The sequence below is a fragment of the Tursiops truncatus genome, chromosome 1 (assembly GCF_011762595.2).
Source record: "Tursiops truncatus isolate mTurTru1 chromosome 1, mTurTru1.mat.Y, whole genome shotgun sequence".
In the NCBI taxonomy this organism is placed as follows: domain Eukaryota; kingdom Metazoa; phylum Chordata; class Mammalia; order Artiodactyla; family Delphinidae; genus Tursiops; species Tursiops truncatus.
The window spans coordinates 163795322-163818992 of NC_047034.1; the positions used below are offsets into that span (position 1 = coordinate 163795322).

Sequence of the window (23671 nt, forward strand, 5' to 3'; positions counted from 1 at the left end):
ATTGTTATATGTTAATGTTTACAGTGTTGCCTTTTCCACAGTACATAAGCAATGTATGGTAATATATGTACAGTGAAGGAAAATTAGGAAGTACAGGTAAGAAAAGCAAAAAAACCCCTGAATGAATAAGAAATGTCACTCCACTGCTAAAATATCCTGTTATACATATAGTACATCTATGGAGATTGTGGTTATGGTTGCCAGCATTTCTGCATCTCTGAGGGGCTCTCAGAATTTACAAAGTACTTTCACAAACCTTATTTGATCCTCTTTAAAATCCAAGGCCACACAGTAAGCGAGAAAAGCAATACTGAAAGCTAATTCTTGACTGCAAATTTTTAGTTTTATTCTACTTAATGTTTTCTAAATCTTCTCCCATGAGGTTTCATAGTTATACTTAGCTTTTTGTTTCTTGTTTTGAATTACAAAAGTAATCCATTTAAGGTAGCACTGAGGACCCCAGCTTGGCAGTTGGCGGATCAGCACCTCCTCTCCTCTTCCTTTTGAGATGTTCCTGAGAATTCAGCGATAAGACAAGGAAAACCCTGAGCCCTGATAGTTATCAGTAAGAAAGTGCAACTAACTCAGCAAAAAGAAAATGTGCATTCCTTGTGCAGTGTCGCGAACGCGTTCACACAGCACAGTTCTGGAATACAACTTCTGAATGAGAAAACCAGCAAGAACGTGGCCTTGGTAACATTAAGGGGTCAGGCTGGCAGGGTTTAGGGAAGGGGCGGGGCTTGGGCCGGGGCGGAGCTGACGCTGGGGGCGGTGCCTGAGCGGGGGCGGCCGCGGCGTAGCTCCGCTCCCAGCGTTGGCGCGAGATTCGAACGTCAGCGGAGTCAGTTATGGCGGTTCCCTGAGGCGGCCGGACCCTCACTCCGTTATCCCGTAGTCTTAGTCTCCTCAGCGGCCATGAGGCGCAGAGGCCCGAAGGAGGAGGAGGCCTGCGGCGTGTGGCTGGACGCGGCGGCGCTGAAGAGGCGGAAAACGCAGGTAGGGCGTTGAGGCGAGAGAGGGTGTTGGGGGAGGGGTTAGAGGCCCGGAGGTGTGAGAAGTGAGGAGTTTGGGAGGACCTGGATGTGATGTGGAGATAGACTCGGGGACCGAGAGTGAATAGCTTTGGCTATTCATGGGAGAGAGGGGCTGGAGTCTGAAGAAGGTTGAAAAATGGGGTTTGGGAAGGGTGGAGAGAAAATGGGGGCGGAAGGCAGGCAGGCTGGCGGGGGGTGGTGGGTGGGGTGTGTGTGGAGAGACCGGGGCAGCGAGGTTTCGAGGTGAGGGAAGAGGGTGGAGAGAAAATTTGCTCCGAGGAGCGTAATGCAGCAGACCCCTTAACTCGGAGTCCCTTCAAGACGGTAGCAGAGGCTGAAATACGGAGGGGTGGGTGCATGTGCAAACTTCGGAAGTTCTCGCCCCGAGGTCCGTTTCTTCCCTACTTGTCAGGTTGCCGGCCATCTACCTGCCCAGAGCATGTAACTTTAGGGGAAAAAGAAGAAGAGACGGGGAGGGGAGCTGGCCTAATATTTATTAAGCATCCGCTGGGTGCCACATACTGTATTAAGTATTTAATATGTGGAAACTGAGGTGAGGTAGTGAACCCGGGTTCACCCAACTAGGAGAACTGGAAAGCCCACCCAGGTTTGGCACATGCACAAGATTCTCTGTTAGTCATTACAAAGAAACAAAAGTATGGGATAATAATAGTTAATGTTTATTGAGCATTTTAAGCTGGACACTGTGCTGGAATTTGTTGAGTTATCTTATTTGGTGGAATTCTATGTAGTAGTAATATAGTGATACCCATTTTACACATGAAAAACAGGCTCAAAGCAGACAGTAACGGCAGAGTTCTTGCTCTTAAGTTGCTTACAGTCTTGTGGGGAAGAAAAGATGTACAGATAATAGCAATATGTAATTTATTGATTACTTTCTATGTGTCAGGCACTTTGCTGGGAAGTTACATGCCTTATCAGTGGCAGGTACTCAAAATTCAATGAAGTAGGTACTGTCATTATCTCTGTTTTATATTTTTCATATATATTTGGTCTTTGTCTTTGGTTCTTGGCTCACAGCTCCTAAAACCCTTGGAATTTCCTGTGTTATGAGTGATAATGGTGTCTTTTATATTTAATGAGGTGACTTTTGGAAAGCCCTTAGGTAACCTAAGGATGGGCTGGTTGCCAGGAAAGCCATCCACGTGATTAGAGGGTTGGAACTTTCACTCCCTCCATTCCCCTACCTCTAAGGAGAGAAGGGCTGGAGATTGAATTCAGTTGCCAATGGCCATTGCCTAAATCAATCATGTCTATGTAATAAAGCCTCCATTAAAAACCCAAATGGACAGGGTTCAGAGAGTTTCCAGGTTGGTGAACATGTGGAGGTGCAGGGAGAGTGGCGCGCCTGGAGAGGGCATGGAAGCCCCGTACCCCTTCCCACATACCTTGCCCTATGCGTCTCTTCTATCTGGCTGTTCCTGAGTTATATCCTTTTATAATAAACCGGTGATCTAGCAAGTAAAATGTTCCTGTGAGCCACTCTAGCAGTTGAACCTAAGGAGGGGGTTGTGGGGACCTCTGATCTATAGCCAGCTGGTCAGAAGTATAGTTAATAACCTGGATTTGGGATTGGCATCCTGAGTAGGAGGGGGTTGTTGGAACCCTGAATCTATAGCCAATTGGTCAGAAGCACAGATAATAGATAGATAGATAGATAAATAAATATATGGATGTATTTCCCCCACAAATGAGATTATATCAGACAGTTTGTTCTGCTACTCACCTTTCACTAAATATATGATGGAGCACTTTCCATGTGAGACATACGGGTTTTAGTATGGGTTTTTAAAAAGACCATTTTGGGACGTCCCAGGTGGTCCAGTGGCTAAGGCTCAGCGCTCCCAATGCAGAGGGCCTGGAGGTAAAAAGATTTAGGGCTTCCCTGGTGGCGCAGTGGTTGAGAGTCCACCTGCCAATGCAGGGGACACGGGTTCGTGCCCCAGTCCGGGAGGATCCCACATGCCGTGGAGTGGCTGGGCCCGTGAGCCATGGCTGCTGGGCCTGCGCGTCCGGAGCCTGTGCTCTGCAACGGGAGAGGCCACAACAGTGAGAGGCCCGTGTACCGCAAAAAAAAAAAAAGATTTAGCATTTGATTTGTATATTTGCTGTCTCTTAAGTGTATTATATTTAAAATGTCATTATAACTTAGAAAATAATTTCTGTTTCTTCTTCATCTATGATGCAGTTTAGTTCCCTACCCTTGAGATATGTAGCAGAGAAGGAGAAGTGGACATAACTAAGAGGGAGACGGAAATGCAAAGATATCAGAAATCTTGGCCGAGTCATCAGTGGTTTCTCCGCCAGCCTTGGAGGAGCACTGAATGCCACTCTGACATTCTGCAACTTTATTAACTTTCAGTCCATCAGCAAATGCTATGGACTGTGCCTTCAAATGTATTTAGAATGTCATCCTTTCCTACTGTTTCTACTGCTGCCACCTGAGCCAGAGTGACCCTTTGCTCACTGTTAAGTTTAAAACCATCTAGTGGTTTCTTACCTTCTAGTAAAAACCAAAATCTTTTTAATACCCATAAGACACCATCTGGTCTTGTGTGCCCTCTTATGCCTTTTAGACCTCATCTACTCTTCGCTCTGCCTCTGCTCCAACCATACTGGCCTTGCTGTCTTTCAAGGCAAGTACATCTGTGCTTGGGACTTTTATATACTTGTGCCTGAAGTGCAAAGGGATTAGAGAGCCACATTTCTCTGCTCCTTCATTTGTTCAAATGTGAACTTAACTGAGTTTTTTCTTAACCATCCTTTCCCTTATCCTCTACTCTCCATACTTCTAACTACCTTAATCTTGCTTTGTTTTTCTCCATAGCACTTTTCACCATCAGACATATTATATGCTGCATATTTACTTTTTCATTTATTGTCTTTCTTCCCCTACTAGAATGAAAGTTCCATTAGGCAATCCTTCAGAAACTTTCTGGCATGTAATAGGTGCTCAGTAAATATTTATTGAATGAGCAAATGAGTGAATGGGTTAATCTATCTGGTGGGCTTGGCTTTCAGAAATGCAAATGGAATGGAGCAGTGGGTGGCAGCTGGAAGGACTTTGAAGGGAATGCTAGTGAAAGCTTGAAGAGCTTTTAAAGAACTGTTTCTAGAAGTCTGATGACCTTTGAGGAGGCTGTGGGTGAGGGTTTAAAGGAAAGTGAGAAAAATCTTGGAAACTGGTTACGTGTTGACAAAGTTTAGCAACACTGTTGGCTGTAGTAAAGTGGAAGGTAGAAAATGTACCTAATGAACTGGATGATGTAGCCAAGGAGATTTCCAGGCAGAGTGTTAAATGTGCTAGCTGGGTTTTTTTTTTTGGCTGGTTATAGCAGAAAGCTAGAGGAGAGAGAGAAGCTGAAGGAAGGTCTGTTAAAAAGAAGCATAGCCTAGCTGGTTTTTGAAAATTCCCAGCCTCTCCAGGCAGCACACAGTGGCATTTATTTATTTAGTTAGTTACTTATATTAAACTAAAAAAAATTGTAGTTGCTGTACAATATTATGTAAGTTAAAGGTGTACAATATAGTGATTCACAGTTTTTAAAGGTTATACTTCATTTATAGTTATAAAATACTGGCTATATTCCCTTTGTTGTACAATATATCCTTGTAGCTTATTTTATTTTGTTTATTTATTTTTTAATAGATCTTTATTGGAGTATAATTGCTTCACAATACTGTGTTTGTTTCTGTTGTACACCAAAGTGAATCAGCCATATGCATACATATGTCCCCATATCCCCTCCCTCTTGAGCCTCCCTCCCATCCTCCCTATCCCACCCATCTAGGTATTGCAAAGCACAGAGTTGATCTCCCTGTGCTATGCTGCTATTCCCACTAGCTAACTATTTTACATTCAGTAGTGTATATATGTCAATGCTACTCTCACTTTGCCCCAGCTTCCCCCTCCCACCCCATGTCCTCAGGTCTATTCTCTGTGTCTACATCTTTATTCCTGCTCTGCAACTAGGTTCATCAGTACCATTTTTTTCTTTTTTTTTTAGATTCCATATATATGTGTAAGAATACGGTATTTTTCTCTTTCTGACTTACTTCACTCTGTATGACAGACTCTAGGTCCATCCACCTCACTACAAATAACTCCATTTTGTTTCTTTTTATGGCTGAGTAATATTTCATTATATATATGTGCCACATCTTCTTTATCCATTCATCTGTCGATGGACACTTAGGTTGGTGCCATGTCCTGGCTGTTGTAAGTAGTGCTGCAGTGAACATTGTGGTACATGTCTCTCTTTTTAAAATTTATTTATTTTTGGCTGCTTTGGGTCTTTGTTGCTGTGCGTGAGCTTTCTCTAGTTGCAGTGAGCGGGGGCTACTCTTTATTGCGGTGTGTGGGCTTCTCATTGCGGTGGCTTCTCTTTGTTGTGGAGCACGAGCTTTAGGCGTGTAGGCTTCAGTAGCTGTGGCATGTGGGCTCAGTAGTTGTGGCTCACGGGCTCAAGAGCACAGGCTCAGTAGTTGTGGCACACTGATTTAGTTGCTCCGCGACATGTGGGATCTTCCTGGACTGGGGCACAAACCTGCATCCCCTGCATCGACAGGCAGACTCTCAACCACTGCGCCACCAGAGAAGCCCTGTTTCTAGATTTTTGATAATAGCCATCATGACTGGCGTGAGGTGATACCTCATTGTAGTTTTGATATGCATTTCTCTAATAATTAGTGATGTTGAGCATCTTTTCATGTGCCTCTTGGCCATCTGTATGTCTTCCTTGGTGAAATGTCTATTTAGGTCTTCTGCCCATTTTTTAATTGGATTGTTTTGTTTTTTTGATATTGAGCTCCATGAGCTGTTTGTATATTTTGGAAATTAATCCTTTGTCCATTGTTTCATTTGCAAATATTTTCTCCCATTCTGAGAGTTGTCTTTTTGTCTTGTTTATGGTTTCCTTTGCTGTGCAAAAGCTTTTAAGTTTGATTAAGTCCCATTTGTTTATTTTGGGTTTTATTTCCGTTACTCTAGAAGGTGGGTCAAAAAAGCTCTTGCTGTGGTTTATGTCAAAGAGTGTTTTTCCTGTGTTTTCCTCTAAGGGTTTTAGAGTGTCTGGTCTTACATTTAGGTCTTTAATCCATTCGGAGTTTATTTTTGTGTATGGTGTTAGATGGTGTTCTAATATCATTCTTTTACATGTAGCTGTCCAGTTTTCCCAGCACCACTTATTGAAGAGGCTGTCCTTTCTCCATTGTATGTTCTTGCCTCCTTTGTCGTAAATTAGGTGACCATATGTGCGTGGGTTTATCGCTGGGCATTCTATCCTGTACCATTGATCTATATTTCTGTTTTTGTGCCAGTACCATACTGTCTTGATTACTGTAACTTTGTGGTATAGTTTGAAGTCAGGGAGCCTGATTCCTCCAACCATGTTTTTCTTTCTCAAGATTGCTTTGGATATTTGGGGTCTTTTATGTTTCCATACGAATTGTAAAATTTTTTGTTCTAATTCTGTGAAGAATGCCATTGGTAGTTTGATGGGGATTGCATTGAATCTGTAGATTGCTTTGGGTAGCATAGTCATTTTCACAATATTGATTCTTCCAATCCAAGAACATGGTATATTTCTCCATCTGTTTACGTCATCTTTGATTTCTTTCATCAGTGTTTTATAGTTTTCCGAGTACAGGTCTTTTGCCTCCTGAGGCAGGTTTATTCCTAGGTATTTTATTCTTTTTGTTGTGATGGTAAATGGGATTGTTTCCTTAATTTCTCTTTCTGATTTTTCATTGTTGGTGTATAGGAATGCTGGTGATTTCTGTGCATTAATTTTGTATCCCGCAGCCTTACCAAATGCATTGATTAGTTCTAGTAGTTTTCTGGTGGCATATTTAGGATTTTCTGTGTATACAGTGATGCAAACAGTGACAGTTTTACTTCTTTTCCAATTTGTATTCCTTTCATTTCTTTTTCTTCTCTGATTGCTGTGGCTAGGACTTCCAAAACTATGTTGAATAAGAGTGGCGAGAGTGGACATTCTTGTCTTGTTCCTGATCTTAGTGGAGATGCTTTCAGTTTGTCACCACTGAGTATGATGCTAGCTGTGGGTTTGTCGTATATGGCCTTTATTATGTTGACGTAGGTTCCCTCTGTGCCCATTTTCTGGAGAGTTTTTATCATAAATGGGTGTTGAATTTTGTCAAAAGCTTTTTCTGCATCTGAGAGGATCGTACGGTTTTTATTCAATTTGTTAATGTGGTGTATCATATTGATTGATTTGTGTATATTGAAGAATCCTTGCACACCTGGGATAAATCCCACTTGATCATGGTGTATGATCCTTTTAATGTGTTGTTCGATTTCTTTTGCTAGTATTTTGTTCAGGATTTTTGCATATGTGTTCATCAGTGATATTGGTCATTAATTTTATTTTTTTGTGATATCTTTTTCTGGTTTTGTTATCAGGGTGATGGTGGCTTCGTAGAATGATTTTGGGAGTGTTTCTACCTCTGCAATTTTTTGGAAGAGTTTGAGAAGGACTGGTGTTTGCTCTTTGAATGTTTGGTAGAATTCTCCTGTGAAGCCATCTAGTCCTGGACTTCCGTTTGTTGGAAGATTTTTAATTACGGTTTCAGTTTCATTACTTGTGATAGGTCTGTTTATATTTTCTAATTCTTCGTGGTTCAGTCTTGGAAAATTGTACCTCTCCAAGAATTTGTCCGTTTCTTCGTGGTTGTCCATTTTATTGGCATATAGTTGTTTGTAGTAGTCTCTTATAATCCTTTGTATTTCTACAGTGTCAGTTGTGATTTCTCCTTTTTCATTTCTAATTTTATTGATTTGAGTCCTCTCCCTTTTTTTCTTGATGAGTCTGGGTAAGGGTTTATCTATTTTGTTTATCTTCTCAAGGAACCAGCTTTTAGTTTTATTGGTCTTTGCTATTGTTTTCTTTGTTTCTATTTCATTTATTTCTGCTCTGATTTTTATGATTTCTTTCCTTCTACTGACTTTGGGTTTTGTTTGTTCTTCTTTCTCTAGTTTTTTTTTTTTTGTGTGTGGTACATGGGCCTCTCACTGCTGTGGCCTCTCCTGTTGCGGAGCACAGGCTCTGGACTTGCAGGCTCAGTGGCCATGGCTCACGGGCCCAGCTGCTCTGCGGCATGTGGGATCCTCCTGGACCAGGGCACGAACCCGCGTCCCCTGCATCAGCAGGTGGACTCTCAACCACTGCGCCACCAGGGAAGCCCTCTCTAGTTGTTTTAAGTGTTGGGTTAGATAGTTTATTTGAGATTTTTCTTGTTTCTTTTCTTTTTCTTTTTTAAGGATTTTTTTTTAAACATCTTTATTGGGGTATAATTGCTTTACAATGGTGTGTTAGTTTCTGCTTTATAACAAAGTGATCAGTTATACATATACATATGTTCCCATATCTCTTCCCTCTTGCATCTCCCTCCCTCCCACCCTTCCTATCCCACCCCTCCAGGCTGTCACAAAGCACCAAGCCGAAATCCCTGTGCCGTGCGGCTGCTTCCCACTAGCTATCTACCTTACGTTTGTTAGTGTGTATATGTCCATGACTCTCTCTCGCCCTGTCACAGCTCACCCTTCCCCCTCCCCATATCCTCAAGTCTGTTCTCCAGTAGGTCTGTGTCTTTATTCCTTTCTTACCCCTAGGTTCTTCATGACATTTTTTTCCCTTAAATTCCATATATATGTGTTAGCATACGGTATTTGTCTTTTTCTTTCTGACTTACTTCACTCTATATGACAGACTCTAGGTCTATCCACCTCATTACAAATAGCTCAATTTCGTTTCTTTTTATAGCTGAGTAATATTCCATTGTATATATGTGCCACATCTTTATCCATTCATCCGATGATGGGCACTTAGGTTGTTTCCATCTCTGGGCTATTGTAAATAGAGCTGCAGTGAACATTTTGGTACATGACTGTTTTTGAATTTTGGTTTTCTCAGGGTATATGCCCAGTAGTGGGATTGCTGGGTCATATGGTAGTTCTATTTTTAGTTTGTTAAGGAACCTCCATACTGTTCTCCATAGTGGCTGAACCAATTCACATTCCCACCAGCAGTGCAAGAGTGTTCCCTTTTCTCCACACCCTCTCCAGCATTTATTGTTTCTAGATTTTTTGATGATGGCCATTCTGACTGGTGTGAGATGATATTTCATTGTAGTTTTGATTTGCATTTCTCTAATGATTAATGATGTTGAGCATTCTTTCATGTGTTTGTTGGCAGTCTGTATATCTTCTTTGGAGAAATGTCTATTTAGATCTTCTGCCCATTTTTGGATTGGGTTGTTTGTTTTTTTGTTATTGAGCTGCATGAGCTGCTTGTAAATTTTGGAGATTAATCCTTTGTCAGTTGCTTCATTTGCAAATATTTTCTCCCATTCTGAGGGTTGTCTTTTGGTCTTGTTTATGGTTTCCTTTGCTGTGCAAAAGCTTTGAAGTTTCATTAGGTTCCATTTGTTTATTTTTGTTTTTATTTCCATTACTCTAGGAGGTGGGTCAGAAAGGATCTTGCTGTGATTTATGTCATAGAGTGTTCTGCCTATGTTTTCCTCTAAGAGTTTGATAGTTTCTGGCCTTACCTTTAGGTCTTTAATCCATTTTGAGCTTATTTTTGTGTATGGTGTTAGGGACTGATCTAATCTCATACTTTTACATGTATCTGTCCAGTTTTCCCAGCACCACTTATTGAAGAGGCTGTCCTTTCTCCACTGTACTTTCCTGCCACTTTTATCAAAGATAAGGTGTCCATATGTGCGTGGGTTTATCTCTGGGCTTTCTATCCTGTTCCATTGATCTATCTTTCTGTTTTTGTGCCAGTACCATACTGTCTTGATTACTGTAGCTTTGTAGTATAGTCTGAAGTCAGGGAGCCTGATTCCTCCAGCTCCTTTTTTCGTTCTCAAGATTGCTTTGGCTATTCGGGGTCTTTTGTGTTTCCATACAAATTGTGAAATTTTTTGTTCTAGTTCTGTGAAAAATGCCAGTGGTAGTTTGATAGGGATTGCATTGAATCTATAGATTGCTTTGGGTAGTAGAGTCATTTTCACAATGTTGATTCTTCCAATCCAAGAACATGGTATATCTCTCCATCTATTTGTATCATCTTTAATTTCTTTCATCAGTGTCTTATAATTTTCTGCATACAGGTCTAAACCTACCTTAGGTATGTTTATTCCTAGATATTTTATTCTTTTTGTTGCAGTGGTAAATGGGAGTGTTTTCTTGATTTCAATTTCAGATTTTTCATCATTAGTATATAGTATATAGTATATATAGTATATAGTATATAGGAATGCCAGAGATTTCTGTGCATTAATTTTGTATCCTGCTACTTTACCAAATTCATTGATTAGCTCTAGTAGTTTTCTGGTAGCATCTTTAGGATTCTCTATGTATAGTACCATGTCATCTGCAAACAGTAACAGCTTTACTTCTTTTCTGATTTGGATTCCTTTTATTTCCTTTTCTTCTCTGATTGCTGTGGCTAAAACTTGCAAAACTATGTTGAATAAGAGTGGTGAGAGTGGGCAACCTTGTCTTGTTCCTGATCTTAGTGGAAATGCTTTCAGTTTTTCACCATTGAGGATGATGTTGGCTGTGGGCTTGTCATATATGGCCTTTATTATGTTGAGGAAAGTTCCCTCTATGCCTACTTTCTGCAGGGTTTTTATCATAAATGGGTGTTGAATTTTGTCAAAAGCTTTCTCTGCATCTATTGGATGATCATATGGTTTTTCTCCTTCAATTTGTTAATATGGTTTATCACATTGATAGATTTGCGTATATTGAAGAATCCTTGCATTCCTGGAATAAACCCCACTTGATCATGGTGTATGATCCTTTTAATGTGCTGTTGGATTCTGTTTGCTAGTATTTTGTTGAGGATTTTTGCATCTGTGTTCATCAGTGATATTGGCCTGTAGTTTTCTTTCTTTGTGACATCCTTGTCTGGTTTTGGTATGAAGGTGATGGTGGCCTCGTAGAAGGAATTTGGGAGTGTTCCTCCCTCTGCTATATTTTGGAAGAGTTTGAGAAGGATAGGTGTTAGCTCTTCTCTAAATGTTTGATAGAATTTGCCTGTGAAGCCATCTGGTCCTGGGCTTTTGTTTGTTGGAAGATTTTTAATCACAGTTTCAATTTCAGTGCTTGTGATTGGTCTGTTCATATTTTCTATTTCTTCCTGATTCAGTCTTGGCAGGTTGTGCATTTCTAAGAATTTGTCCATTTCTTCCAGATTGTCCATTTTATTGGCATAGAGTTGCTTGTAGTAATCTCTCATGATCTTTTTTATTTCTGCAGTGTCAGTTGTTACTTCTCCTTTTTCATTTCTAATTCTATTGATTTGAGTCTTCTCCCTTTTTTTCTTGATGAGTCTGGCTAAAGGTTTATCTATTTTGTTTATCTTCTCAAAGAACCAGCTTTTTGTTTTATTGATCTTTGCTATTGTTTCCTTCGTTTCTTTTTCATTTATTTCTGATCTGATCTTTATGATTTCTTTCCTTCTGCTAGCTTTGGGGTTTTTTTGTTCTTCTTTCCCTAATTGCTTGAGGTGCAAGGTTAGGTTGTTTATTCGAGTTGTTTCCTGCTTCTTAAGGTGGGCTTGTATTGCTATAAACTTCCCCCTTAGAACTGCTTTTGCTGCATCCCATAGGTTTTGGGTCGTTGTGTCTCCATTGTCATTTGTTTCTAGGTATTTTTTTATTTCCTCTTTGATTTCTTCAGTGATCACTTCATTATTAAGTAGTGTATTGTTTAGCCTCCATGTGTTTGTATTTTTTACAGATCTTTTCCTGTAATTGATACCTAGTCTCATGGCGTGTGGTCGGAAAAGATACTTTATACAATTTCAATTTTCTTAAATTTACCAAGGCTTGATTTGTGACCCAAGATATGATCTGTCCTGGAGAATGTTCCATGAGCACTTGAGAAAAATGTGTATTCTGTTGTTTTTGGATGAAGTGTCCTATAAATATCAATTAAGTCCATCTTGTTTAATGTATCATTTAAAGCTTGTGTTTCCTTATTTATTTTCATTTTGGATGATCTGTCCATGGGTGAAAGTGGGGTGTTAAAGTCCCCTACTATGAATGTGTTACTGTCGATTTCCCCTTTTATGGCTGTTAGTATTTGCCTTATGTATTGAGGTGCTCCTATGTTGGGTGCATAAATATTTACAATTGTTATATCTTCTTCTTGGATTAATCCCTTGATCATTATGTAGTGTCCTTCTTTGTCTCTTTTAATAGTCCTTATTTTAAAGTCTATTTTGTCTGATATGAGAATTGCTACTCCAGCTTTCTTTTGGTTTCCATTTGCATGGAATATCTTTTTCCATCCCCTTACTTTCAGTCTGTATGTGTCTCTAGGTCTGAAGTGGGTCTCTTGTAGACAGCATATATAAGGGTCTTGTTTTTATATCCATTCAGCCAATCTGTGTCTTTTGGTTGGAGCATTTAGTCCATTTACATTTAAGGTAATTATCAATATGTATGTTCCTATTCCCATTTTCTAAATTGTTTTGGGTTCGTTATTATAGGTCTTTTCCTTCTCTTGTGTTTCTTGTCTAGAGAAGTTCCTTTAGCATTTGTTGTAAAGCTGGTTTGGTGGTGCTGAACTCTCTCAGCTTTTGCTTGTCTGTAAAGGTTTTAATTTCTCCATCAAATCTGAATGAGATCCTTGCTGGGTAGAGTAATCTTGGTTGCAGGTTTTTCTCCTTCATCACTTTCAATATGTCCTGCCACTCCCTTCTGGCTTGTAGGGTTTCTGCTGAGAGATCAGCTGTTAACCTTATGGGGATTCCCTTGTGTGTTATTTGTTGTTTTTTCCTTGCTGCTTTTAATATGCTTTCTTTGTATTTAATTTTTGACAGTTTGATTAATATGTGTCTTGGCGTATTTCTCCTTGGATTTATCCTGTATGGGACTCTCTGTGTTTCCTGGACTTGATTAACTATTTCCTTTCCCATATTAGGGAAGTTTTCAACTATAATCTCTTCAAATATTTTCTCAGTCCCTTTCTTTTTCTCTTCTTCTTCTGGAACCCCTATAATTCGAATGTTGGTGCATTTAATGTTGTCCCAGAGGTCTCTGAGACTGTCCTCAGTTCTTTTCATTCTTTTTTCTTTATTCTGCTCTGCAGTAGTTATTTCCACTATTTTATCTTCCAGGTCACTTATCCATTCTTCTGCCTCAGTTATTCTGCTATTGATCCCATCTAGAGTACTTTTAATTTCATTTATTGTGTTATTCATTGTTGCTTGTTTCACCTTTATTTCTTCTAGGTCCTTGTTAACTGTTTCTTGCATTTTGTCCATTCTATTTCCAAGATTTTGGATCATCCTTACTATCATTAGTCTGAATTCTTTTTCAGGTAGACTGCCTATATCCTCTTCATTTGTTAGATCTGGTGCATTTTTATCTTGCTCCTTTATCTGCTGTGTGTTTTTCTGTCTTCTCATTTTGCTTATCTTACTGTGTTTGGGGTCTCCTTTTTGCAGGCTGCAGGTTCGTAGTTCCTGCTGTTTTTGATGTCTGTCTCCAGTGGCTAAGGTTGGTTCAGTGGGTTGTGTAGGCTTCCTGGTGGAGGGGACTAGTGCCTGTGTTGTGGTGGATGAGGCTGGATCTTGTCTCTCTAGTGGGCAGGTTCACGTCTGGTGGTGTGTTTTGGGGTGTCTGTGGCCTTATTATGATTTTAGGCAGCCTCTCTGCTAATGGGTGGGGTTGTGTTCCTGTTTTGGTAGTTGTTTGGCATAGGTTGTCCAGCACTGTAGCTTGCTGGTCGTTGAGTGAAGCTGGGTGCTGGTGTTAAGATGGACGTCTCTGGGAGATTTTCGCCGTTTGATATTATGTGGAGCTGGGAGGTCTCTTGTTGACCAGTGTCCTGAAGTTGGCTCTCCCACCTCAGAGGCAGAGCCCTGACTCTTGGCTGGAGCACCAAGAGCCTTTCATCCACACGGCTCAGAATAAAAGGGAGAAAAAGTAGAGAGAATTAATAGAAGTATGAAGAAAGAAAGAAAGAAAGGAGGGAAGGAAGGAAGGAAGAAAGAAAGAAGCAAAGAAGGAAAGAAGGCAAGAAGGAAAGAAAGGAGGGAGGGAGGGAGGGAGGAAGGAAGGAAGGAGGGAAGGAAAGAAAAAAGACAGAAAGAAAGAAGATACAGTAAAATAAAATAAAGTATAATAAAGTTATTGAATTAAAAAATAATTATTTAGAAAAAAAAGGGACGGATAGAACCTTAGGACAAATGGTGGAAGCAAAGCTATACAGACAAAATCTTACACAGAAGCATACACATACACCATCACAAAAAGAGGTAAAGGGAAAAAAAAATCATAAATCTTGCTCTCAGAGACCACCTCCTCAATTTGGGATGATTTGTTGTCTAAAGGAGGGAAGGAAGGAAGGAAGAAAGGAAAGAAAGAAAGAAAGAAAGAAAGAAGGTAAAGTATAATAAAGTTATTAAAATTAATTATTAAGAAAAAAATAAAAAAAAACCGTGGACGGATAGAACCCTAGGACACATGGTGGAAGCAAAACTATACAGACAAGATCTCACACAGAAGCATACACATACACATTCACAAAAAGAGGAAAAGGGGAAAAAATCAGATCTTGCTCTCGAAGCCCACCTCCTCAATTTGGGATGATTCGTTGTCTATTCATGTATTCCACAGATGCAGGGTACATCAAGTTGATTGTGGAGCTTTAATCCGCTGTTTCTGAGGCTGCTGGGAGAGATTTCCCTTTCTCTTCTTCGTTCTCACAGCTCACAGGGGCTCAGCTTTGGATTTGGCCCTGCCTCTGCGTGTAGGTCGCTGGAGGGCGTCTGTTTTTTGCTCAGACAGGACAGGGTTAAAGGAGCCGCTGATTCGGGGGCTCTGGCGCACTCAGGCCGGGGGGAGGGAGGGGCACTGCGTGCGGGGGTGGGCCTGCGGCGGCAGAGGCCGGCGTGACATTGCACCAGCCTGAGGCCCGCCGTGCGTTCTCCCGGGGAAGTTGTCCCTGGATCCCGGGACCCTGGCAGTGGCGGGCTGCACAGGCTCCGCGAAAGAGGGGTGTGGATAGTGACCTGTGCTCGCACACAGGCCCCTTGGTGGCGGCAGCAGCAGCCTTAGCGTCTCCCGCCCGTCCCTGGGGTCCGTGCTTTTAGCCGCGGCTCGCGCCCGTCTCTGGAGTTCCTTTAAGCAGCGCTCTTCAACCCCTCTCCTCGCGCACCAGGAAACAAAGAGGGAAGAAAAAGTCTCTTGCCTCTTTGGCAGGTGCAGACTTTTTCCCGGATTCCCTCCCAGCTAGCCGTGGTGCACTAATCCCTTCAGGCTATGTTCAAGCTGCCAACCCCAGTCCTCTCCCTGCGCTCTGACCGAAACCGAGCCTCAGCTCGCAGCCCCGCCCGCCCCGGCGGGTGAGCAGACAAGCCCCTCGGGCTGGTGAGTGCTGGTCGGCACCGATCCTCTGTGCGGGAATCTCCCCGTTTTGCCCTACGCACACCTGTTGCTGTGCACTCCTCCGTGGCTCCGAAGCTCCCCCCTCTGCCTCCCGCAGTCTCCGCCCGCGAAGGGGCTTCCTAGTGTGTAGAAACTTTTCCTCCTTCACAGCTCCCTCCCACTGGTGCAGGTGCCGTCCCTATTCTTTTGTCTCTGTTTTTTCTTTTTTCTTTTGCCCTACCCAGGTACGTGGGGAGTTTCTTGCCTTTTGGGAGGTCTGAGGTCTTCTGCCAGCCTTCAGTAGGTGTTCTGTAGGAGTTGTTCCACGTGTAGATGTATTTCTGGTGTATCTGTGGGGAGGAAGGTGATCTCCGCGTCTTACTCTTCCGCCATCTTCAAGGTCCCCCCTCTTGTTTCTTGAGGTGAGATTGAATTGCTATAAACTTCCCTCTTAGAACTGCTTTTGTTGCGTCCCACAGGTTTTGGGTCATCGTGTTTTCGTTGTCATTTGTTTCTGTGTATTTTTTAATTTGTTCTTTGATTTCTTCGGTGATCTCTTCGTTATTTAGTAGCGCATTGTTTAGCCTCCATGTATTTGTGTTTTTTACAGTTTTTTCTGTAATTGATTTCCAGTCTCATAGCGTTGTGGTCAGAAAAGATGCTTGATATGATTTCAATTTTCTTAAATTTTCTGAGGCTTGATTTGTGACCCAAGATGTGGTCTATCCTGGAGAATGTTCCATGTGCACTTGAGAAGAAAGTGTATTCTGCCACTTTTGGGTGGAATGTTCTATAAATATCAATTAAATCTATCTGGTCCATTGTGTCATTTAAAGCTGTGTTTCCTTATTTATTTTCTGTTTGGATGATCTGTCCATTGGTGTAGCGGTGTGTTAAAATCCCCTACTATTTTTTCTTTTTTTTTTTTTTGCGGTACGTGGGCCTCTCACCGTTGTGGCCTCTCCTGCTGCGGAGCACAGGCTCCGGACACGCAGACCCAGCGGCCATAGCTCACGGGCCCAGCCGCTCCGTGGCATGTGGGATCCTCCTGGACCGGGGCACGAACCCGTGTCCCCTGCACCAGCAGGCGGACTCTCAACCACTGCGCCACCAGGGAAGCCCCAAATCCCCTACTATTATTGTGTTACTGTCCTTTCATGGTTGTTAGCGTTTGCCTTATGTATTGAGGTGCTCCTATGTTGGGCCCATAAACATTTATAATTGTTATATCTTCTTCTTGGATTGATCCTTTGATCATTATGTAGTGTCCTTTTTTGTCTCTTATAATAGTCTTTATTTTAGAGTCTATTTTATCGGATATGAGTATTGCTACTCCAGCTTTCTTTTGATTTCCATTTGCATGGAGTATCTTTTTCCATCCCTTCACCTTCAGTCTGTATGTGTCCCTAGATCTGAAGTGGGTCTCTTGTAGACAGTGTATATATGGGTCTTGTTTTTGTATCCATTCAGCCAGTCTGTGTCTTTTGGTTGGGGCATTTAATCCATTTACATTCAAGGTTATTTTATTTATTTTTTATTTTTTTGCGGTACGCGGGCCTCTCACTGTTGTGGCCTCTCCCGTGGCGGAGCACAGGCTCTGGATGCGCAGGCTCAGTGGCCATGGCTCACGGGCCTAGCCGCTCCACGGCATGTGGGATCTTCCCGGACCGGTGCATGAACCCGTGTCCCCTGCATTGGCAGGTGGACTCTCAACCACTGTGCCACCAGGGAAGCCCCAAGGTTATTATTGATATGTATGTTCCTATTACTGTTTTCTTAATTGTTTTGGGTTTTTGTGGGTCTTTTTCTTCGCTTCTGTTTCCCACCTAGAGAAGTTTCCTTAGCATTTGTTGTAAAGGTGGTTTGGTGGTGCTAAAATTCTCTTAGCTTTTGCTTGTGTGAAAAGCTTTTGACTTCTCCATCGAATCTGAATGAGATCCTTGCTGGGTAGAGTAATCTTGGTTGTAGGTTTTTCTCTTTCATCACTTTCAGTATATCCTGCCACTCCCTTCTGGCCTGCAGAGTTCCTGCTGAAAATTCAGCTGATAACCTTATGGGGATTCTTTTATATGTTGTTTTTTTCCCCTTGCTGCTTTTAATATTTTTTCTTTGAATTTAATTTTTGTTAGTTTGATTAATATGTGTCTCAGTGTGTTTTTCCTCGGGTTTATCCTGTATGGGACTCTCTGATTCCTGGACTTGAGTGACTATTTTCTTTCCCATTAGGGAAGTTTTTGACTATAATCTCTTCAAATATTTTCTCATACCCATTCTTTTTCTCTTCTTCTGGGACCCCTATAATTCAAATGTTGGTGCATTTGGTGTTATCCCAGAGGTCTCTGAGACTGTCTTCAATTCTTTACATTCTTTTTTCTTTATTCTGCTCCTCGGCAGTTATTTCCACCATTTTGTCTTCCAGCTCACTTATTCGTTCTTCTGCCTCAGTTAATTCTGTTATTGATTCCTTCTGGTGTATTTTTTATTTCATTTATTGTGTTGTTTATCTCTGTTTGTTTGTTCTTTAGTTCTTCTAGATCTTTGTTAAACATTTCTTGTATTTTCTCAATTCATGCCTCCATTCTATTTCTGAGATTCTGGATCATCTCTACTATCATTACTCTGCATTCTTTTTCAGGTAGATTGCCTATTTCCTCTTCATTTATTTGGTCTTGTAGGTTTTTACCTTGCCCCTTCATCTGTGACATATTTTTTTGCTGTCTCTCTTTTTTTTTAATGAATGGGAATATGTTCCTGTCTTACTGGTTGTTTGGCCTGAGGCTTCCAACACTGGAGTTTGTAGGCTGTTGGATAGAGCTGGGTCTTGGTGCTGAGATGAGGACCGCTGTGAGACCTCACTCTGATGAATAATCTCTGGGGTCTGAGGTTCTCTGTTTGTCCAGTGGTTCTGACATGAAGCTCCCACTGCAGGAGCTTCGACCTGACCCCTGGCTCGTGAACCAAGATCCCGCAAACTGTGTGGGGTGGCAAAAAAATAAAAAAAAAAAAGAGAGAATAATAACAAAGTTAAAAATAAAATTAGACTCGGCAACTAACAGGCATGTTAGAAAGAATATAAAAATAAAAATATAGATGAATCAACACCCAGAAGGTACAACAGTACCACAATAGTAAAAAAGAAGAGGGAAAAGAGATAAAAACAAATAAAAAAGAAAGCCCAGGAAAAGGCCTTGGCTGTGGAGGGTGGGGCCTAAGCAAGGGTGAGGTTTGGGTGGTGGGCGGGGCCTATGCTTAGGACCCACAGGGCTGGAAAAGGCACTGGGGGCTGTGCGGGGTGGGCTTAGGCTCAAGGAACAGAAGGGGCACAGGCGTTCCCCCCCACCTGGTCTCAGAGGGCGGGGGACCTCACCTGGGAGCCCAGCAGGCTTCCTGGGCTCGAGTGGGTGGGGCAAACTCGAGGTCTCCTCTCCTCTCCTGCTCCTCCTGCTCCTCCTGTCTTGGAGGGCCCCTCCTACCTGCCTCTCCTGTTTTCCCCTTGGCCTTCTTCCTATGCCCCCAGGACCCACGTGGCCTGGAGAGGGCTTTGGAGGGCAGGGGACCGGCCTGGGAGCTCAGCGGGCTCCTGGGCCCAAGTGGGCAGGGCAAATGCCCTCTGCTCCTTTGTCACTCCTCCCAGAGGGCCCCTCTTGCCTACCTCTCCTGATCTCCCTGGCCTCAGGGGCGCCAATCCTGTCTGGCCTCCACTTCTCCTCCCCCATCTGTTCCCCCATGTCCTACTGGTTCACTTGGGGGTTCCTCCCATCTCATTGGGTGTCAGGGTGTCCCACCAACGGCCGGCAGCCACCCTAGTTGTGGGGAGATGCTAACTCAGTGTCTTCCCACACCTCCATCTTCACTCCGCCTTCTGTAGTTTATTTTATATCTAATAGTTTGTACCTCTTAAGCCCCTACCCCGTATTACCCATCCTCCCGCGCCATTGGTAACCACTAATTCTGAGTCTGCTTCTTTTTTGTTACATTCACTAGTTTGTTGTATTTTTTAGATTCCACATATAAGTGATATCATACAGTATTTGTCTTTCTCTGTCTGACTTGTTTCACTTAGCATAATGCCCTCCAAGTTGTTGCTGCAAATGGCAAAATTTCATTCTTTTTTATGGCTGAGTAGTATTCCACAGTATGTATGTATGTATACATATATTGTACATACCATGTCTTTATCCATTCATCTGTCAATGGAACGGTGGGCTTTTTTTTTTTTTTTTTTGCAGGAAGTTTTAAAATTACTAGTTCAGTCTCTTTATCTATTCAGGTAGAGACTTGATACTCAACATTTTTAGTCATTAGGGAAATGCAAATCGAAACCAGAATGAGATACCACTTCACACATGCTAGGTTGGCTGTAATCAAAAAGACTGATAATATCAAGTGTTGACAAGCATGTGGACAAATTGGAGCTCTCATAAACTGCTGGTGCACATAAAATGGTTTAGGCAGTTTGGAAAATAGTTTGGCAATTCCTCAAAATGTTAAACATAGTTACCATATGACCCAATAGTTTTACTCCTAGGTATATACCCAGTGGACATGAAAACATATGTCCACACAGAAACTTGTACATGAATGTTCACAGTAGCATTTCTCATAATAGCTAAAGAGTAGAAACAACCCAATTGTCCATTAATTGATGAATGGATAGATAAAATGGTGTATCTATACAGTGGAATATTATTTGTCAATAAAAGGGGAATGAAGTTACCTATACACGCTAAAACATGGATGAACCTCCAAAATGTGCTCAGTGAAAGAAGCCAGTCACAAAAGACCAATATTGTATGATATATGAAAGGTCCAGAATTGGTAAATCCTTAAGAGACAGAAAGTAAGTCAGTGGTTTCTTGGGGCTGGGGTAGGATGAGAATGGGGAATGACTGCTAATGGATACAGGGTTTCTTTTGGGGGTAATGAAAAATATTCTAAAATTAGATTGTGGTGATGTTTACATAATTCTGTGCATATACTAAAAAACACTTAACTGTATACTTAAATGGGTGAACTTTATGGTAACTGAATTATATCTCAATAAAGCTGTTACAATAGAAAGGCTTTGTGGAAGGTGGCATTTGAGGTAGACCTTAAAGCAGGGGTTAGATATTGTTGGAAAGCAGTGGAGGTGAAGTAGGTATTCTAGGGACATTATGAATGGTGGCATAGTGGCAGGAAATATAAGAGATGTTTGTGAAACAGCGGGTGAAAGTTAGAGAATTCCCAGGACCACCCTCACTTCTGACATCCAACTCCATGTTTGCGGTTATAGGTGTTACCAAATCATGTTCGTTTGCCCAGTGCACAGCAAGCCAAACACTGAGACACCAAGGTTTGCAGCAGAGAAAATGTTTATTCAGGAGGCAGCCAAGCTAGGAGACTGGGAGAACAAATCTCATGTCCACCTCCCCGAAGATAGGGTTTAAGGATATTTATGGGATAAAGAGGCAGGGTAGTTCGAGGTGTGGGGAAAGGTGATTGGAGGTAAGAGAAGTGAGGTAATCAGTGGTCTGTGCAGGTGTAGTTAAGCTTCATGGCTCTTCATAGGATGCATGTTCAGAAAATTGTGGCATGTTCTGAGGGTGGAGTTTTTGGCCCTCTGGCATCAAAAGGTCATCCATTGGACACTCACAAAGGCCCAGTTGAATGGTCAGTGGTTTCAACTGGTCTGAACTGGGCAAGAACTAGCTCCAAGTACCTGAAAAACAACTTAAGCAACTGTTAGTGTAGTGATTCATACATCAGAGGGCGTATGAATCTATCTATTTATCTATCTTGGCTACTGACTGTTAGCTATATGGGTTTTTAAATGAACTAAAAGCAAGGGATTAAAAGCAAGAGAGGCAGGGTAGGTTTGGCAGGCCTAATCAGGTTAGCTCTCTGTTTCATGGGGGAGGAAAAATAATATTCCATCTGCCCTCCTAGGTTCTTGGCTGAGACACCCCTGTAATAAAAGACAAATTAATGGGAGAAAAACAAACAAGTTTAATAACATATGTCTCCTTTATACTGGGAGATACCCAGGAAAACTGAGTAGCTACCATAAATGGCCCAAGCCATCACTTTAAATAACATCTCCCACTAAAGACAAAAGATGTTGGGGGTTGGGGAAGGCCAGTTATGGGAGGTTATTAGGAAAAGCACAGTAAACAAGGGTACGGTTGTTATACAGATTTAAGCCTTTGCCTTTTCTGTTGATAAGAGTTTCTAGAGATGTAGAGTCATCCTTCTCTTCCAGGTACAGAGAGGAGGACACCCTTACAAATGGAGATTTCCCTTATAAATGTAAATTTCTTTTACAAAAGGGTAACTTCTTGGTTTTCAGAGCTTCTCCTGTGTATGCTCTTAAAAATAATCAGCCTAGGACTTCCCTGGTGGCGTAGTGGTTAAGAATCCGCCTGCTAATGCAGGGGACACGAGTTCGAGCCCTGGTCCAAGAAGATCCCACATGCTGCGGAGCAACTAAGCCTGTGGGCCACAACTGCTGATCCTGTGCTCTAGAGCCCACAGCAACAACTATTGAGCCCGTGAGCCACAACTAATGAAGTCCGTGCATCTAGAGCCCGTGCTCTGCAACAAGAGAAGCCACCGCAATGAGGAGCCCATGCACTGCAATGAAGAGTGGCCCCCGCTTGCCACAACTAGAGAAAGCCCACGCGCAGCAACAAAGACCCAACATAGCCAAAAATAAATAAATTAATTAAAAAAAATAATCAGTCTAAAATAATCCTTATGCCAAACAGACATACTTTAGGGTGGCAAATTTTGCTTCCCCTCAGGGGTCCCGCAAACCATTGACAGGTTTGATAATACTTAGAAGGACTCACAGAACTCACTGAAAGCTGTTATACTCATGGTTACAGTTTCTTAAATTGTTATTTTTAATTGAGGTGTAGTTGATTTACAATATTATATTAGTTTCAGGTGTACAACAGTGATTCAAAATTTTTATAGATTATACTCTATTTATAGTTATTTTAAAATATTTGCTATAGGGCTTCCCTGGTGGTGCAGTGGTTGAGAGTCCGCCTGCCAATGCAGGGGACATGGGTTCGTGCCCCGGTCCGGGAAGATCCCACATGTCGCGGAGCAGCTGGGCCCGTGAGCCATGGCCACTGAGCCTGCGCGTCTGGAGCCTGTGCTCTGCAACAGGAGAGGCCACAACAGTGAGAGGCTCGCGTACCGCAAAAAAAAAAAAGAAAAAAAATTTGCTATATTCCCTGTACTGTACAATATACCCTTGTAGCTTATTTTATATGTAGTAGTTTGTATTTCTTAATCCTTTACCCCTATCTTGCCACTCCCTCCTTCCTTCTCCCCACTGGTAACCACTAGTTTGTTCTCTTTATCTGTGAATCTGTTTTGTTTTTGTTTTTATATTCACTAGTTTGTTTTACTTTTTAGATTCCACAAGTGATAGGAAGACAGTATTTGTCTTTCTCTGTCTTACTTATTTCACTAAGCATAATACCCTCCAGGTCCATTCCTGTTGCAGATGGCAAAATTTCATTCTTTTTTATGGCTGAGTAGTATTCGTGTGTGTGTGTGTGTGTGTGTGTGTGTATTTTGGCTGTGCCACGTGGCTTGCGGGATCTTAGTTCCCCAACCAGGGATTGAACCTGGGGCCATGACAGTGAAAGCGCTGAGTCATAACAACTGGACTTCCAGGGAACTACCCCATTGTATGTATATCTATATGTATATGTGTGTGTGTGTGTATATATATATATATATATATATATATATATATATATATATATATATATATATATATATACACCCCACATTCTTCTTTATCCATTCCTCTGTTGATGGACAGTTAAGTTGCTTCCATATCTTGGCAGTTGTAAATAATGCTGCTCTGAACATTTGGGTGCATGTATGTTTTTGAATTAGAGTTTTCATCTTTTCCAGATACATGCCCAGGATTGGGATTGCTGGATCATATGGTAGCTCTAGTTTTAGTTTTCTTAAGGAGCCTCCATACTGTTTTCCATTGTGGCTGCATCAATTTATATTTCCTCCAGCAGTGTACAGGGGTTTCCTTTTCTCCACATCCTTGCCAACATTTGTTATTTGTGGTCTTTTTTGTTTTTTAAATTAATCAATTTATTTATTCTTGGCTGCGTTGGGTCTTTGTTGCTGCGCGCAGGCTTTCTCTAGTTGTGGTAAGCAGGGGCTACTCTTTTTTTTTTTTTTTT

The 23671-nt window shown here is 41.8% G+C and overlaps 1 protein-coding gene across 1 annotated transcript in view; it reads left to right on the forward strand.

Moving 5' to 3' along the window:
* Window positions 1-822: 822 nt before the first annotated feature.
* Window positions 823-23671, forward strand: part of AUNIP (aurora kinase A and ninein interacting protein) — a 37395-nt gene continuing 14546 nt past the window's right edge. Inside the window, exon 1 of the mRNA XM_019938447.3 lies at window positions 823-996. Within this exon, the coding sequence (XP_019794006.1) occupies window positions 916-996 (81 nt within the window). The 5' untranslated portion in view covers window positions 823-915. The remainder of the gene's footprint in view (window positions 997-23671) is intronic.